At 43.9% G+C, this 19079-nt stretch overlaps 1 protein-coding gene across 1 annotated transcript in view; it reads right to left on the reverse strand.

The window, feature by feature from the left end:
- Positions 1–18102, reverse strand: part of LOC115103195 (phospholipid phosphatase-related protein type 5-like) — a 46470-nt gene extending 28368 nt beyond the window's left edge. The window contains exons 1-2 of the mRNA XM_029623950.2: positions 17596–18102; positions 469–601 (exon numbers count right to left, since the gene is read on the reverse strand). Of these exons, the coding sequence (XP_029479810.1) occupies positions 469–601; positions 17596–17799 (337 nt within the window). The 5' untranslated portion in view covers positions 17800–18102. The remainder of the gene's footprint in view (positions 1–468; positions 602–17595) is intronic.
- Positions 18103–19079: the final 977 nt, after the last annotated feature.

Consider the following 19079-nt stretch of genomic DNA (forward strand, 5'->3'; position numbering starts at 1 on the left):
CAAACTGATTTTATCCAATCAATTCCACTCCGTGTCATTTCTACATGTAATTTCTAGAGCGTTTGGTCATTTATTTTCATTCAGCAAGGGTAAACACAACAGAGCATTGCTTCAAGCAAGCCCACGGCAAAGACAAACATTCCATTCACGTTTACTGTTGACTGCAGCCAGACATAGGATAGGTTCAACTTTGATGACACTGATGATAGCTTAGAAGATGTTTCTACATTGTATTTTACTAGCAGTATTAAATATAGCTATGCATCACTTATCATCTTATTTTAGGTCAGACCTTTCCTGTTCACCACTTATACCAACAATCGTTGTTTAATTTGAATTGCAGACCTTTGAAATTATATTGCACCCAAGGTCCTTGCTACCACATCATGAGTTAGGGCAGCAATTTTACATGGGGACAGTAAGCATTCGGCAAATGGTATGGAGGTAGGTTACTGCCAAAATACGTACCCAGGAAGCGGAAGGTCCTGCGCACCAGAGGGTTGAGGTAACAGCAGTCTCCCATGACAATGATCTTCTCCCGATTGTCCAGGTCCTCTGACACATACTGGAGCAGAAACAACAACGACTCTATGGCTGTGATCTAACATACAGGGAGAGAGAGAGAGAGATAGACTCTAATCACTGATAACAGGATCTGAATATTGTGACCTTTTTTTGCAGAAAATGCCATTCATTCAAATCATGGTCCGTTATGCTAACAAATGCAGCTGATTTTCGGGACATTTCTCTGATATAGCGATGCCTTTGTACCACTTGAACCAAATATTCCCTTGAGGGCACAAATTAAGACCTATTCTTGTTGTCTCGCTGCAACTAAGAATAGAGTCCAGTATATAAACCTAAGGCGGAAGAATACTGCACCAATGAACAATGGAGTTGATTTGGGTTCTGATTCAGTTCAGCTGTAATGCCAGTGTTCCACTACAGCTGTTGGCCTTGATTGGCCCGTTTAGCTCAATCGCCAGAGGTCAATGGGTTGAAACACTGATAAGCGCTTTCAGGAAAAGACACAATGAACTGTGCAGATGCCTAGATGATGTGTGCAATCACTTCCTGAAACAGGCAACTAAACATGTTGTGGTGGTAGAACGTTAAACCATTGTGTGTTACACGGGTGGTTGGCAATCATGATAGGTTTGTGACTTAAGCCATCAGCTTTAAGAGTGTGGAACAATAAAGCTGCAGTCTAGACCAGTTTGACCATTCATAATGCAGCAGAGAGAGCAGACATGTTCATAACCTTCTCTAACAGCACATCTCTTAGTCAAAAATGTTCTCTCTCCCTAGTGTCCCTAGACTCTAGACACTATCCTTACCAGATCTATTGAGTATGGAACAATCAAAAACAGAATCACGACGAAATCACACCAGAAAAGTATGCCAACTGGGCCTATGCCTTCTAAATACTTAGATGTTCAGGACTTTGTAAGTTGTTAACATTCATTTTACAAGTCATAATGTCACAGTTCCGAAGCACACAAAAAAACGGACAGAAATCCAGTAATAACTTCCTTTGTTTCCATCTGGAATGAAGCCAGATCACTTTTCATTATTTATTTTCTGTCTGATGATTTTGAGTGTGCCACCCTAACTTTATCACTTTCGATTATATAGTCTTGTTCTAGAACTTTTCCATAGTTAAATGTCAAAGGTTTGGCAAGTTCATGAAATCAATTGTGCATAAAACTGTTTGAGCATTCCTGTCTTCTTCAAAGAAGTTGCTTCAGCTACCTTTACTCTTCCCTTCTGATCTGTCATCATCAATACATCTACTTATTAATAAATGCAACATAATCTCTTTGATAAAATATGGATCAGATATATATTTTAACCCATCAGCACTTCAGCCCAATGCATAACATAACATTAGGCCCTTCTCATAGGTAGGCCTGCTGTGGAGCACCAACAAACCCCTATTCTTTTTGTGCATTCTTCTCTCTAGCCACCCTGTTTCTCCTTGTGACAGTGTGACCTTGTGCGAACAGATTTCCGCTCCATTATCGCCCATGTCTCTGTTCTTGTAACCGTGTGAAAAAGCACATGGAGTGACTGTTCGAACTTGTGAACTCGACCACAAAATGTGACACAGCTATCCACTCAAACCAGGGTGTCTTCGAAGTACAGCACAGTAGGCATTAGTGCAGCTGACGTTACAATGAGAAATCAGTGGGACCATCTCTCTCTCTCTCTCTACTACTACTGGCACTCTTTGCAGCTGGACCTCACATTCCAGTGAGAGAAAGTGGGAGAGAGAACGAGAAAGACCCACTGGTTGAATCAACGTTGTTTCTAGGATTGGGCGGTATCCAGATTTTCATATCGACATACCATCCTTTTCTCATCCCGGGATTTACGGTATTACCGGCATAGCACACAAGAGGGCGCTAAAAATTCAAGTAAAGCCCATTGGGCCTCTATAACCAGAATGCTAATAAAATTTGCACAAACTAATAGTGAAATCACATAAATGCTAACGAGCGAAACCAATTTGCAAAGAGAGGCAAATCCAGCTCATAAAGTTATACAAGTATTTCTAGTAGCTACTGAATGTCATTTTCAGTGAGTGTGGACATTTACAAGTAAAAGTAAACTAAATAAATTGTGCAAATGAACAAAGTTGTGATGCATGTTTTCATGTTTTCTGAAGGAAGAGCAGCATGTATACACGGAGCAGAGGTGAGAAGAACAGAGGAGGAAAAATACTCTAGTAGGAAGCACAGGGAAAATATGACAACTGTACAGAACTCATCCAGAGCTCTTTGACTTCTGGCAGAAAGTCATAAGATATCTGATGGCAAACATTTAGTAGTGAATTGCATACAGGTGTAACTTCATCACCTCATGTGCGCCGCACAACAGACACTCACTGATAGATATAGAACACTGTGGACTCACCAGCTCACTTCCTGTTGTGCTAATTACAAACAAACACCTGACTGGCTCAGAGAGTGAGAGAGAGAGAGTGAGAGAGACAGACAGAGAAAGACAAAGAATGTGAAAAAGAAATCTCTATCAAATAGTCCAAGCCCCCAATCCATTGAGAAGCCGTTCAAAACACGGTGACAACTAATATCAGCTGATAAAAAACTGATATGAAGGAAACCATTGAATGTGACGGTCTGACGGTCAGCCTACTTGAATCAAGCCTTTGGACATGATGTGCCCAGAGTAGCCTTAGACTTGCTTTCCATGAACAAACCATCAATTTCATCTATTCCCACTTTTCTTTTAATGTTGTAGAGCACTCATTATTTAGGCTTTAGAAACCTACTGTAAATAAGACAAGTGTTGGCCAATCTGCTTCATGACAAGTCACCTGTCTTTTCAATAAAAACATATAAACGACTGTTCATAAAGGAAGTTATTAATAGTCATTAATTAAACTATATTATGCTCCCCCCTTTCTCTTCGCAGAGCACAGGGGCCTAAACCCTGTGCAGTGTATTCACGTCTCACTGCAAACCCATCCCCTATTCCCTGATCCTGTACTGTGAACAAGATCGAGCCCGAGCCTTACTCACTGCTCACTAATAATAGCAATCATGTCATCTTTGGCCCATAAATGTCAAACAGTATAACCCTGATGAGTGGGACTGTTCCTCTGGCCGCTTTACAAGGACTACAGTGGGCAATTATTTTATTCTTGGCCAAATAACGACAGAGCACGCAGGGCACATGCCCAGGGGCCCAGACCTCCATCGATTTTGTTAGTCACTCTCACTCAGATATTATATTAACATCACATAATGTGTAGAATTGCTTTAAACTGCAAAGATTTCTCTCCACCACATGGCATGAAAACTTGTTTTAAAACAGTAACACATTCTCTACACCCCAAAATGTGTAGAATTGCATGAAATGTACTTTAAAACTGAAATGTTTCTCTCTGTCTATAAAGTGAGCTGTTCAGTATGTGTTGACAGTCCTTTCTAAAGCACTGTTTTTGAAAGATATAACGTTAGCCATCGAGAACTACAAAAGTTTTGCTACTTTTCTCAACAACATTGTAGCCCTGTATTTAGCAGGTGCTATCAACAAATCAGTTGAAAAAAGTGATGGGCTACTTTCTGCACAAGTGTCAGTGTGAACCGGAGTGACTTGACACAACGCTGGCCAAACAAGATATAGCTACAAACAAAATGGAGTTAAATTGTGAAGCGTTCATCCATGTATACGGGTAAGAGTCTAGCTACATTTTTTTAATTTGGTCAAAAAGCTGTTTTTATTGCAAGTTAAAGTGTACTGTTAGTTAGCTAGCAAACCTTACGTGTATGATTAAAGTAATATTATTCGAATCAGAAAACCATTTGCATTGCTAGTTATAGCCTAATGTTAGCTAGCTAACATTGAACCTAGTTTATTAGCTTTAGCTACCTGAAGATTCATATTACAGCTATGACAATGTTTGTATTGGTAGTAGTATGAGTTGGGATTATGCCGGTTAATTGTTTAGCTAGCTAGCTACATGTCTAAACAAAAGACTCCACTTCGACCAGATTATTACATAATCCATCAAATTAACCAGGTGTGTCTGGGGGTGATTACGGCTATCCATTTTATTTCATGAACGTGTGTACATGTCTAGACAATAGTGACCCATCCACTTAGCTAGAAGTGGCTGGGGGGGGTGACATTTCCTTCACGTGACCTATAAATTTAGACAAGTGTGTCAGGTAAGCGTCATCTAATAATGATAAAATATTTATGTTTTTGATATTGCTACTATGCAATAGTAACCACTTCACTGTACTGTTTTGGGGCGGCAGGGAGCCTAGTGGTTAGAACGTTGGGCCAGTAACCACTTCACTGTCCTGTTTTGGGGCGGCAGGGAGCCTAGTGGTTAGAACGTTGGGCCAGTAACCACTTCACTGTACTGTTTTGGGGCGGCAGGGAGCCTAGTGGTTAGAACGTTGGGCCAGTAACCACTTCACTGTACTGTTTTGGGGCGGCAGGGAGCCTAGTGGTTAGAACGTTGGGCCAGTAACCACTTCACTGTACTGTTTTGGGGCGGCAGGGAGCCTAGTGGTTAGAACGTTGGACCAGTAACCACTTCACTGTACTGTTTTGGGGCGGCAGGGAGCCTAGTGGTTAGAACGTTGGGCCAGTAACCACTTCACTGTACTGTTTTGGGGCGGCAGGGAGCCTAGTGGTTAGAATGTTGGGCCAGTAACCACTTCACTGTACTGTTTTGGGGCGGCAGGGAGCCTAGTGGTTAGAACGTTGGGCCAGTAACCACTTCACTGTACTGTTTTGGGGCGGCAGGGAGCCTAGTGGTTAGAATGTTGGGCCAGTAACCACTTCACTGTACTGTTTTGGGGCGGCAGGGAGCCTAGTGGTTAGAACGTTGGGCCAGTAACCACTTCACTGTACTGTTTTGGGGCGGCAGGGAGCCTAGTGGTTAGAACGCTGGGCCAGTAACCACTTCACTGGTTTTGGGGCGGCAGAAACGTTGGGCCAGTAACCACTTCACTGTACTGTTTTGGGGCGGCAGGGAGCCTAGTGGTTAGAACGTTGGGCCAGTAACCACTTCACTGTACTGTTTTGGGGCGGCAGGGAGCCTAGTGGTTAGAACGTTGGGCCAGTAACCACTTCACTGTACTGTTTTGGGGCGGCAGGGAGCCTAGTGGTTAGAACGTTGGGCCAGTAACCACTTCACTGTACTGTTTTGGGGCCTAGTGGTTAGAACGTTGGGCCAGTAACCACTTCACTGTACTGTTTTGGGGCGGCAGGGAGCCTAGTGGTTAGAACGTTGGGCCAGTAACCACTTCACTGTACTGTTTTGGGGGGCGGCAGGGAGCCTAGTGGTTAGAACGTTGGGCCAGTAACCACTTCACTGTACTGTTTTGGGGCGGCAGGGAGCCTAGTGGTTAGAACGTTGGGCCAGTAACCACTTCACTGTACTGTTTTGGGGCGGCAGGGAGCCTAGTGGTTAGAACGTTGGGCCAGTAACCACTTCACTGTACTGTTTTGGGGCGGCAGGGAGCCTAGTGGTTAGAACGTTGGGCCAGTAACCACTTCACTGTACTGTTTTGGGGCGGCAGGGAGCCTAGTGGTTAGAACGTTGGGCCAGTAACCACTTCACTGTACTGTTTTGGGGTGGCAGGGTTAGCCTAGTGGTTAGAACGTTGGGCCAGTAACCACTTCACTGTACTGTTTTGGGGTGGCAGGGAGCCTAGTGGTTAGAATGTTGGGCCAGTAACCACTTCACTGTACTGTTTTGGGGCGGCAGGGAGCCTAGTGGTTAGAACGTTGGGCCAGTAACCACTTCACTGTACTGTTTTGGGGTGGCAGGGAGCCTAGTGGTTAGAATGTTGGGCCAGTAACCACTTCACTGTACTGTTTTGGGGCGGCAGGGAGCCTAGTGGTTAGAACGTTGGGCCAGTAACCACTTCACTGTACTGTTTTGGGGTGGCAGGGAGCCTAGTGGTTAGAATGTTGGGCCAGTAACCACTTCACTGTACTGTTTTGGGGTGGCAGGGAGCCTAGTGGTTAGAATGTTGGGCCAGTAACCACTTCACTGTACTGTTTTGGGCCAGGAGCCTAAGAACGTTGGGCCAGTAACCACTTCACTGTACTGTTTTGGGGCGGCAGGGAGCCTAGTGGTTAGAACGTTGGGCCAGTAACCAAAAGGTTGCTAGATTGAATCCCTGAGCTGACAAGGTAAAAATCTGTCGTTCTGCCCCTGAACAAGGCTGTTAACCCACTGTTCCTAGGCTGTCATTGTAAATAAGAATTTGTTCTGAACTGACTTTCCTAGTTAAATAAAGGTTAAATAAAACAACAACAATAAATACACCTGTATCCTGTGCGTGTGACAATAAACTTATTTGATATAGTGTGTTTACCACATGGCCTCCTCGCATATGAATCCATAAAGAGATGGGTGGGGCTAAGGCTTAAGAGGCTGTGAATGATGCTGAATGGGTTTAGACAAAGAAGAGCTCTCCAGTAGGTGTACCAAAATATTCAAGCGGGGTTACAAGTTTCAAAGCAGAATAACTTTCCCATTGTTCCTCAACTGTAGTGTAGGATATACCATTTCGTAGCTCTGAGTCTTTACTTTTATCCAATGTAAAAAATAAAAAAAACTTTTCAAATTTTGTTACATAAGACAGAATCGAGGCAGTCGGTCACAAATACATATTTGATTGGGTGAAACATTAATCTCATCATCCATCTCATCCAAATGAAAGGGGATCAGCAGGGTTCTGCGTGTACGTCATAGTTGACTTTAAACTTTGCAGTTTACACTGCTCACTTAAAGCGTCAAATGAAATTGAAATGAGGTGATTATTAGTTAGAGGTTGCTCAAACTGTGCGGCTAGTGGTCAATGGGAGCTGGACTGGACAATCAGAGCTAGGCTAAAATGATGTGCTAGCATGATACTGCACAGAGGACATGTTGGACAACTTTACATTTTGGAATATCCTCAACTGCTGTATAACTTAACCAGTATATTTTGTAACTTGTGAAGACATTGAAGAACTGAACAAAGCAGCAGAACAGTGACATGAAAGCCTGAAAGACAAATCTGCATACAACTGCTCAGATTGTTTTTAAATGTATGACTATATTAATAAATAAATATCTAATGCCTTGGAGAATTATGGAGAAAGTGTTATCATTAAGCATCCTGACATCCAATCGCAGAGGCCAGAAGTCCTTTAAAAGACTTAAGTAAAGCTGAAGGGAAAAGCAAGTTCGTTAAACGTGTGGCGACTGTACTACTAATGACAGGTCACATAGTTCCGCTTTTAATGAAGTCATCCATCAGAAGAAAAAAGGGCGTTGTTGTCCAACAACCAAGGGGAGTAAAAAGAGTGTGTCCAAATGATTGTGTCTACACGTGTGTGTGAATGCATGGACGTGTTCATGTGTTTTATATGGGCGGTTTAAAATCAATGTAGACTTACTCTAATGGACATGGAGAGAGAATGAGTTCCTGGTTAAGGCAATGTCAATAGCAGTGCACAATGTATAGAGCTAATGTGTCCTTTCCCATGAACACTAATGCAATGTATGTCATGGTATGAAAACAACGTTTCCATCCAACATTTTTATGCGAGTTTAAGTACATGTTGGATAAAAAAATGTCACGACAGGCCTTTATCGGTTAAGTTTCCACATTTTGACAAAACAAAATATGCTGGACAAGGTGGAATGTTTTTGTGTCTGTAAAATGTATAATGTGAGAAATGGCAGTGGAAATGCCTTTATGCGCAAATACTGATATAATAACCATTATATTGTAGTAAAGTTGCAGTCACGCGATGACATGTTGTGTGGTCTTCCCACTACGACTTGGGGAAAGCATGCAGTTTATTAGGCTACAGATTAAATAAATTATGATGAACTTCACAGGGTGGTGAATGTGCACAGTGATGAGCTTGATGCTCCTTTCCAATAAATATCAAGAGTCTTATTCTGGTGACATGATGATTGATGCTTGGCTGCCATTTGACAAATAAAAATAATCTTGCTCTTGTCTATAATAATCTCATCATGTAGGCTAGCCTATCCTCACTGTGTCTGCAAGCTGGTGGCAGAGCACACGTACCAAGACCAGTGTGGCACATTTGCTATTTAACGCAACTGTTTGTCACAAAATCATCGGTAGAGTGGAAATTGCGACAGAAACCAATTTAAACTCAAAATGTAATACATTTCAACTGTATATCTGACATGGTACAGGTGTTTTCTTTTGTTTAAGTCCATAACATGTATGTGAGCTGTATACTTCCATTTCAAAGTAGATTTGTTTAAGACTACCAAGAAACACTCTGGGTGACCCTGATACAGCCCAGTGCAGTAATTTTCCTGCATCAAATTAGTAATGTACACATTACTAACATGTGTTGTCAAAAAAAGAAGTCTTGACTAGGGCTGTGGCGGTCACGAAATTTCATCAGCCGGTGATTGTCAAGCAAATAACTGTCAGTCTCAGGGTAATTGACCATTAATTAACATAAACACGTTTAGCATCTCCTGGCTTCCAACACGCCACTGATACAGACCTTTGGAACATCTACATTTTAAAAAGTCTAATAAATCCATGTCATATAGCCTACACCTTTACAATAAATCCATTACTTATTTTAGACAGGTCTAAAGAAGCATGATATGAAGAAAATGTAGTCTATTTCAGAAGAACAGAATAGCATACTCTGAGTTGTCCTTATGTTAGGTCCTGACCTGGCTATGCCAAATGGCTGTGGCCTACACTAGTTCATTTAGCAAATCTTTAGCGGACAAGATTTGCTTAGAATTCCGTGGCATTATTTTATAGTATGAAGAATAGAATTGAACAAAGCTGAATATAATATTTTCTCCAAACAATGAGGGAGTGCACACATACGGCTATTCTGTGTTGAGCAGATAATAAAGAAATAGGTATTCCTATATGCTTAATTTAGAGTTATTAATGTAACTTTAGTTGTTCTACAAACTAGGGTGTAACGGTTTTCTAATGGTGAAGGAGAATCGGACCAAAATGCAGCATGTATATTACGATCCATGTTTTAATAAACAAACGTAACACGAATCTAAATACAATACTACAAAAACAATAAACTTAAAGAAAACCGAAACAGCCTATACTGGTGCAAACTAACACAGAAAAAGGACATCAAGTCACTAAGGACAATCACCCACAATACAACCAAAGAAAATGGCTGCCTAAATATGGTTCCCAATCAGAGACAACGATAACCACCTGCCTCTGAGAACCACTCCAGACAGCCATAGACTTTCCTAGAACACCCTACTAAGCTACAATCCCACTAACATACACACCAAAACCCCCAGACAAAACACACCACAATACAAAAACTCCATGCCACACCCTGGCCTGACCCAATACATGAAGAAAAACACAAAATACTTAGACCAGGGCGTGACAGAACCCCCCCCCAAGGTGCGGACTCCCGGACGCACCTCAAAACAAATAGGGAGGGTCCGGGTGGGCGTCTGTCCATGGTGGCGGTTCCGGCGCGGGACGTGGACCCCACTCAATAAATGTCTTAGTCCCCTCTCCTCGCGTCCCTGGATAGTCCACCCTCGCCGCCGACCATGGCCTAGTAGTCCTCACCCAGAACCCCACTGGACTGAGGAGCAGATCGGGAGTGAAGGACAGCTCGGGACTGAGGCAGCTCGGGAGTGAGAGAAAGCTCGGGAGTGAGAGGAAGCTCGGGAGTGCGAGGAAGCTCGGGAGTGAGAGGAAGCTCAGGCAGGTAGATAGATCTACCAGATCCTGGCTGGCTGGTGGTCTCAGCAGATCCTGGCTGACTGGCAGATCCTGGCCGACTGGCGCTACTGGCGGATCCTGGCCGACTGGCGCTTCTGGCGGATCCTGGCCGACTGGCGCTTCTGGCGGATCCTGGCCGACTGGCGCCTCTGGCGGATCCTGGCCGACTGGCAGATCCGGAAGAGTCTGGCTGACTGGCAGATCTGGAAGAGTCTGGCTGACTGGCAGATCTGGAAGAGTCTGGCTGACTGGCAGATCTGGAAGAGTCTGGCTGACTGGCAGATCTGGAAGAGTCTGGCTGACTGGCAGAGTCTGGCTGACTGGCAGATCTGGAAGAGTCTGGCTGACTGGCAGATCTGGAAGAGTCTGGTTGACTGGCAGATCTGGAAGAGTCTGGCTGACTGGCAGATCTGGAAGAGTCTGGCTGACTGGCAGATCTGGAAGAGTCTGGCTGACTGGCAGATCTGGAAGAGTCTGGCTGACTGGCAGATCTGGAAGAGTCTGGCTGACTGGCAGATCTGGAAGAGTCTGGCTGACAGATCTGGAAGAGTCTGGCTGACTGGCAGATCTGGAAGAGTCTGGCAGACTGGCGGCGCTGGGCAGACTGGCGCCGCTGGGCAGACTGGCGGCGCTGGGCAGACTGGCGGCGCTGGGCAGACTGGCGGCGCTGGGCAGACTGGCGGCGCTGGGCAGACTGGGAGCACTGGCGACGCTGGGCAGACTGGCGACGCTGGGCAGACTGGCGACGCTGGGCAGACTGGCGACGCTGGGCAGACTGGCGACGCTGGGCAGACTGGGAGCACTGGCGGCGCTGGGCAGACTGGAGACTCCGGCAGCGCAGGAGAAGAGAAAGGCTCCGACAGCGCTAAACAGGCGGGAGACTCCGGCAGCGCAGGAAAGGAGACAGGCTCTGGCTGCGCTGAACAGTCGAGGCGCACTGAAGGCCTGGTGCTGGAACTGGTGGTACTGGATCGAGGACACGCACAGGAAGCCTGGTGCGGGGAGCTGCTACCGGAGGACTAGAGTGTGGAGGTGGCACAGGATGGGCTAGACCGTGAAGGCGTACTGGAGATCTTGAGAGCAGTGTTGGCACAGGACGTGTAAGGCTAGGGATGTGCACAGGAGGCCTGGTGCGTGAGGCTGGCACCAACTTCACCAGCCGACTAACACGCACCTCAGGACGAGTATGGAGCGCTAACCCAGGTGCCATCAAATCCCCGACACGTTCCGTCGGTCGAATTCCATGCAAAAAGCACCAACACAGCAACTCCCTCATTTCTCTCTCCTCCAATTTCCCCATTAACTCCTTCACGGTCTCTGTTTCGCTCACCTCCAACACCGGCTCTGGTTTTGGTCTCCTCCTAGGCTCCTCACGATAAACAGGGAGAGTTGGCTCAGGTCTGACTCCTGACTCTGCCACACTCTCCCTTAGCCCCCCCCCAAGAAATTTTTGGGGCCGATTCTCAGGCTTACGTCCGCGTCGCCGTGCTGCCTCCTCATATCTGCACCTCTCAGCTTTCACCGCCTCCAGTTCCTCCTTGGGGCGGCGATATTCTCCAGCCTGAGCCCAGGGTCCTTCTCCGTTTAGGATTTCCTCCCATGTCCAGAAATCCTTATAGCGCTTCTCCTCTTTGGGCTGCTCCTGCCTGTTGACACGCTGCTTGGTCCGTTTGTGGTGGGTGATTCTGTAACGGTTTTCTAATGGTGAAGGAGAATCGGACCAAAATGCAGCATGTATATTACGATCCATGTTTTAATAAACAAACGTAACACAAATCTAAATACAATACTACAAAAACAATAAACGTAAAGAAAACCGAAACAGCCTATACTGGTGCAAACTAACGCAGAAAAAGGACATCAAGACACTAAGGACAATCACCCACAATAAAACCAAAGAATATGGCTGCCTAAATATGGTTCCCAATCAGAGACAACGATAACCACCTGCCTCTGATTGAGAACCACTCCAGACAGCCATAGACTTTCCTAGAACACCCTAATAAGCTACAATCCCACTAACATACACACCAAAACCCCCAGACAAAACACACCACAATACAAAAACTCCATGCCACACCCTGGCCTGACCCAATACATGAAGAAAAACACAAAATACTTAGACCAGGGCGTGACATAGGGATGCACCGATATGACATTTTTGGCCGATACAGATAACCGATATTTTCCTTGTCAAAAAACCTGATAATGATACCCAATATAAAAATGTTTTGCGGCCTTTTAGGCCTTCTAGTACAGATAAATAGTTGAAACACACACACATACACGCACACACACACTGACCAAAAAGTTATTTTGTTGACATTTACGTATGTCCCCATTACTAGTAAAACATAATTAAAACCTATTTCTTTCACTTACTTGCTGTGCTGTTTCATTGTTCATTTGTTCAGCCGTTTCATTCTCAACCAGGATTCCATCATACATGTCAAGCAGTGAAGTTTCAGCTCTGTCTGTCCGTGGCCTCTCCTCTCCTCGGTGCGCATGGTTGTTGTTCCTAGCATCAAGCATGGTGGCGACACAGTAAAGAGGCTCACAGAGAATGCCACCGAATCGCTTGTTCACAGCGTCTAGTAGAGTACTTTTAAGTTAACCCCATGGTCTGTGTCGGCAGTTTTGTTGAGCAGGTGTTTCAATGCCATGACAGAGGGTATCACGTCTGCTGCAGACGCAGTTGATGAGATTATTTCTCGAGTCAGTTGTTCGAAATGGAGCTAGGAGTGTGTTCATATCTCCAGGTTTCAAACATGTTCTCAAATGCCATTGAAATGGCAGCAGCGGTATGAGAACCAGCACATTCTTAAGCATGCAATACAGCTTTCCTCAGTACAAAATCGACCCACTGTGTTGTCAGACTCAGTATGCTCATGGGGCTGACATCACAGGTCCATATGTCAGTCGTGAAGCTAATAGCAGTGATGCCCATAGCAAGTAGCTCATGGATGTGCATTTCAACAATACTGTGTAACTCCAGTAGGGCAACATCTGAAAAATAGTGCCTACTTGGTAGTGTGTACCAGGGCTCAAGGTGCTCGACCAGTCGGCGAAAGCCAACATCATCCACGACAGAGAACGGTTGATTGTCAAGGGCAATACATTCCATTATCTTTGTGATAATGGATTTTGCCTTTGCGTTGTCTCGCTGAAATTTTCTTACTCTTTCAAATGACAGCTCGACTTGTTGACTACTCGATCCACACAGCTGTGTTGTACGTGTAGCGCTATATTTTTCCTGGCGTCATTAATCATCTACCTATGTTATATAGGTATGTACGTCAGCTTGACATCGGTTTTGCACATCGGCGTTAAATGCCGATGTTGGCATTTTTAGCTAATATCTTCCGATTCCGACATGCTTACCGATATATCGTTGCTCCCTACTACAAATGTTGGGCTATGTGTTTTGATTTTTAATACATTGAAAGACTGCATTATGCGACTCTAATGATGATTTGAAAAAAGTTTCATGAAAGGCAGGAGCTCTGCTTTGTTTTTCATGCAGGCTGTACACACTACATCAGTCACTCATTCACAATTTGACAAGCTCTTGATAATACCTCAAATTTCACAGCGGCATCCCCTTGTGTGGCCATTACGCACCCTAAAAAAGTTCATGCCTTTTGCGGCCAGTGGCCGTTGTGCCCTTCTCCGAGTGCTAAGCACTCAGAATCACCTCTCACATGGCTCTCCGTCATGTGATTGGGTCTTTCTCACAGGCTACAAGTGAAGACAGATACGCCGAGGATGCAACTGCGCTCATCCTTATCCAATTCCAAGGTACATATTGACGATATTGGAAGAACTGTCCACATTTACTTTTCGCCATCCAAGAAGATGAGTATAACGAACAGCAAAAGCACTAGCCTATGTCAATCTACTATCCCCCATAGTACAAAAGCCTACCTATTCTATTCTGTACGAGAAATAAATATTCCAAACATAGTCTGGGACAGTTGTGGGATGCGCTAGATTTTTTACGCAATGTGGCTGACGCAACAGATGAGAACGTTTAGCTTAAAATGTTGACCAACTATTAGGCTATTTCTTCACATTATAAGTGCAGCAATGCGCACCTGGTAGTAGACTATCAGCACAAATGTTCCATTAGCAGAAAACACCATTATCAAAAATGACCGCAAATGCAATTATGCATGTAAAGCTTTTATTATAAAGGTGCATTTTTATGGTGAAAATTATCTTCCCCAAACTTGAAACTCACGCACTGCTTATGTATGCCAGTTAGGATCTACACCCATTGTAAAGCGGATTAATGTGCTTAATTTTAAGAAGTTATTTGGCTACTTTAGTTGTGATACAAACCGTATCAAAACATATTGGCGAATGGGCTAGGCTACATGAGGGGTGCAACTATGATTAGAAAAAGTAGCAAAAAAGGCATTGTTTCTTATGCTGGACATCAATCACAAGTGATAATATATAATTCCCAAGTGATAGGCTAATATTGTCACCCATCAGACTATTCTTGATTTAATCTTGTCTTTACATATACAAAATAATAAGTGTGAAATTTGTTTTGATTTAGAATGGACCATTATGATGCACCTGTCTCAAAACAAGGGCAGTTGGAAAAAATACATGTCATCTATGCACTTAAATAGAGGATGGAGAACGTTTTTCACGTGGTTCCTTTTCATGTCTACCAGGTAGGCTATACTCCTGTTGTAAATATAATCAATTTGCTTAATATTAGGAAAGTTGAGAAATACATATAATATGCCTAGCCTATAGAAAGCTGATGGGATCCTCCTGTTTTTAGTAAAGGCCATCACTCTGTTTTCTCACGCAACTGCATAGCCTATAGAAATGTTGCGCAACATGAGCTCATGGGCTCTCATGAAGTGTTTGATTAGATTTCCGATTACATTTGCATTGATGTCAGAGTGATTAGAGGGACAATAGAGTGCTGATTACCAGGCAGTTAGAAAGTTTGGTAGGCTACTAATGACCAGCATCAGAGCTTGGAGAAGCCTAATTACCGTGACTAAATGGTCATAACTGGTGACCGCCGGTTTGGCGGTACTACAGTCACCTTAACATCCCTAATCTTGACAACATAGATACTGTATAAAGCCAGCTCATCCTAGCCTGGATGCCAGTCTGTTCCTGCTCTCTTGTCAATTCCACAAGGAATACTGCATTGTTGAGGAAGAGCTTGCAAGTAAGCATTTCACTGTACTGTTTACACCTGCTGTATCCTGTGCATGTGGCAAATACATTTTGATTTGATTTAAAGACAGCACAGTGGAAAACTGTGCCATCTTCTTTGTTTTAGCTTGAGAAGTCAGTGTTTGAATTGTCTTGTGTGTGTGTGTGCGTTCGTGCAAACGCGTGCGCGTGTGTCTCGATGGTGATGCTTCTGCTGCTACTCTTTTATTGATAGCTGGGTCCGTCAATATCTCGCTCATCACAAATTCCCCCTCAACATGATATAGGGCCATAAGGGAGGTCCAGCGAACTCTAGGGCAAGGCTAAGCCGGTGAGAGACTTCAGTGGATGTTTCTGATTCTAATCTTCCTAGGATTTGGGGGTTGGACTGTGTAAGATATTTACCCCATCTAATGATAAAATGGAATCCATCCCTGTACAGCCCAGGAACTGCCAGAGCCAAGGATTTCTGTACTCAACTCAAAAGTCCTCAGACATACGCCTTTGGGCGCATAGTTGAAAAGGATTTGCATTCCCAACAATACGTAAAACCCACAAAGCTACTGACACGTGGTAGCCTACTAAACCATGGCAGTACTTCAGGTCTCAAAAAAAGGTGAGGTCACTGAACAAGCATGGCTAGCTCTCACTAGCTAGTTAACATCTGCAATACTACACTGAGGTGTCAAGTCAGGCTTTTTAATCTAGCTCTCTAGAGCAGTTTAGAGCAGCTGAGTAAAAGGTATTTTTGAATGATCCTCCTAGCTGTTCCCTATCTATCTGCAATAAAAACTTGTCCTACGTTGGTATTGCTAGATTTTTTTCTCTCACTGTCTTACCTCCAGTCTCAAAGGTAACAACTCTGGGGAAATGGATGGTAATAAGAAGGTTGGATAGCATCGGTTACTTACTCAGTTTGAGATGGGGGAGGCGAGGCCTGCCCTGACTCAGTCGATCATAAATTCAGAGTTCTGTTACTACATTTTTATTATACACTCTTAGAACAAAAGGTGCCATCTAGAACCTAAAATGGTTCTTTGGCTGTCCCCATAGGAGAACCCTTTGAATAACTATTTTTGTTTCCAAGTAGAACCTTTTTGGTTCCAGGTACAATGATTTTGGGTTCAATATAGAACAATTCCCAAAGAGGATTCTACATGGAACCCAAAAGGGTTCTCCTATGGAGACAGTCGAGGAACCCTTTTGGAACCTTTTTTTCTAAGAGTGTAGGCTGTTTAGTCTAGGAGGACACACAAGCACACAGATACACCCACCCACACAGACTCCTTGAGAAACATGTTGCAGCCTGAGGCGTGTTCTTACTGTTAATGATTTCCCATGTCAGAAGTTAAAAATGGCAGCAGGACTACAATGAATGAATACATTTGAATGAATGCATTTTGCTGTAACATCACTGAAGACTAACTGCCTCTGAGGACCACTAAAGATGACGACATCTCGACAATGGACCATACCTTGACAGCTGAGAAGAGAGAAGTATTAATAAGAATTCACAGACAGGTTGTGGCTGTTTTGCACAAGTAAACTAAGTAGGTTTGGCAAATGGAAGTACCCATAATGGAAAATAATTCCATTAATAATCACAAATTGTTATGTTTTCTTGTAACCCAATGCATCTATCTAGCTGTTGTTTAAGCCTAAACCCATACAAGTAGAGTACAGCACCTGTAAGACTACGTTAAACGTGACATTATACCTCGTGGTTCTAGTTGGCTGTATGGTGAGTTCGCCATTGTCAGGCATCAGCAGCTTGAAGAAAGACATCTATTTATTAATCACAAAATTATGAAAGACCTGAATACATCCATGGGGACTGTCAAAGGGATTCAGTAGTGACTGCACCACAGTGTCAGACGTGTAAAAGCAAGGGAAATATTGAATGGCTCATCAATAATATATGGCTGGCACAACCAATCTCCATCGATTCTTTACCAACGTAGCAACAACAACAACAATTGACCAGGTAACCTCATTGAGGTTAGAGTGCCTCTTTCCAAAGGGATAGCTGTGCAACTGCTGTAACCTAAAGTTTGACATTTGTGTTGTTCATCTCTATACAATCGGTGTGTCGATTAACTTATGCCTTACTTATCCATACATTTGTCCATTTCCCAAAACTCACCAGAAGCGACGGCACTCCGCAGACCACTGCATAGAGTATGGCAGGAGGAACAGCGCTGGACGCCTCTGGTCCAAGGTAGGGCTTCGTGTATGCATTGTCATAGCAGAAAAACCCCTGGACGTGCACGTTGAAAGTGTCGGTGTACTCAAAGTAGTAAGCCAACATGACAGTCCCTGCCATGATCACCAGCTGGAAGTAAAGCATGATCACAGAGGTGAAGCGAACCGAGCCCCACGAAAACGACGGGCATTAGAAAAGCCCGGTTGAATGGAACCCCCCAGTCGCCCGGTTTTTAGGCTACTGCTGTAACACGGGCAGTGCTCCGTCTCGCTCCGCGTTCCTTCCACATCTATCTCTCGTTACTACAAGGGAAGATAATCCATAAAACATTGTGTTGAGTGAACAGGCGAGCTTTCAGTCATGACACCACTCAATAGCTCCGCGCAAAAGTGAGGGGAGGGGGGTAGAAAATGCACGCGTGGAATGGAATGGACTCGATGGCGCGAGAGATATGCGTGGCGTGCAGCCCTCCTCCCGCCTCGAGCGATGATGAGACAATATTGCGTTTATTGTAGTCCCAAACACGTGTTAACGTTAATGTGTGAGCTAAATACTAGGCTATGGGTCAAAAACACAATTCTCGAAAAAAAAACATATTGTTTGACATCAGTTTGATGTTTTATGCATATCAAAAAAGTATACAGGTCAGTAGCAGCCAAATTCTCACCAATGACTCGTGCTCTTCAGGTGTTAATAGGCTATGATATTCTCTAGGTAATCTACAAGTGTGTGTGTGTGTGTGTTTGTTAGTGTTTTGCTAGACCAAAGGTCCTGATGTTGATGATCTACTATACTGTGCATTTCAGGCCATGAGGTCTTTGACTTAGATAAATCATGCTGTCAGCCAAAATAAATCAAATGGAGAATGTCCTTCACACACACACACACACACACACACACACACACACCTGGTCATCTGGAGTCAAGCAAACCGGGAACATTCCCAGGACATTAGCTGCTAGCATTCCCATTAAGTTCTAATTATCATTTTATCTAACATTAGGATGATAACATGATAAAATGTTTTTTTTATTTTCAGATAATACTACAAATTCTTGAAATGTTCTCCTAAAATTCACTAAAATGTTGTGCACAACATCTTTACCAACCACCACAGAACATTCCCCTGAGGTTCTTATTAGGTTTCCAGGTAATGTAATAACAACATGTGTTCTGGGAATGTTCTTGCAACATCAGGCGAATCAGCACAACTGGACAGTTTTTGTGTAATTAGACATTTTGGGGCAACCTAATGAATGTTCTGGGAATGTTGACAGAACCACTTTTGGTTTGCTATGTAACCTCAAGCTCAAGCACTTGATTACTAGCTAGATAACTACAGATATCTTGAAAAGAGAACGATTTCAGAAAATAATGGTAAGACTAAATGTGACTGTAGTTACTCCTTCCGAACAGCATACTTC

This window comes from Oncorhynchus nerka, linkage group LG20, assembly GCF_034236695.1.
Source record: "Oncorhynchus nerka isolate Pitt River linkage group LG20, Oner_Uvic_2.0, whole genome shotgun sequence".
Lineage (NCBI taxonomy): Eukaryota > Metazoa > Chordata > Actinopteri > Salmoniformes > Salmonidae > Oncorhynchus > Oncorhynchus nerka.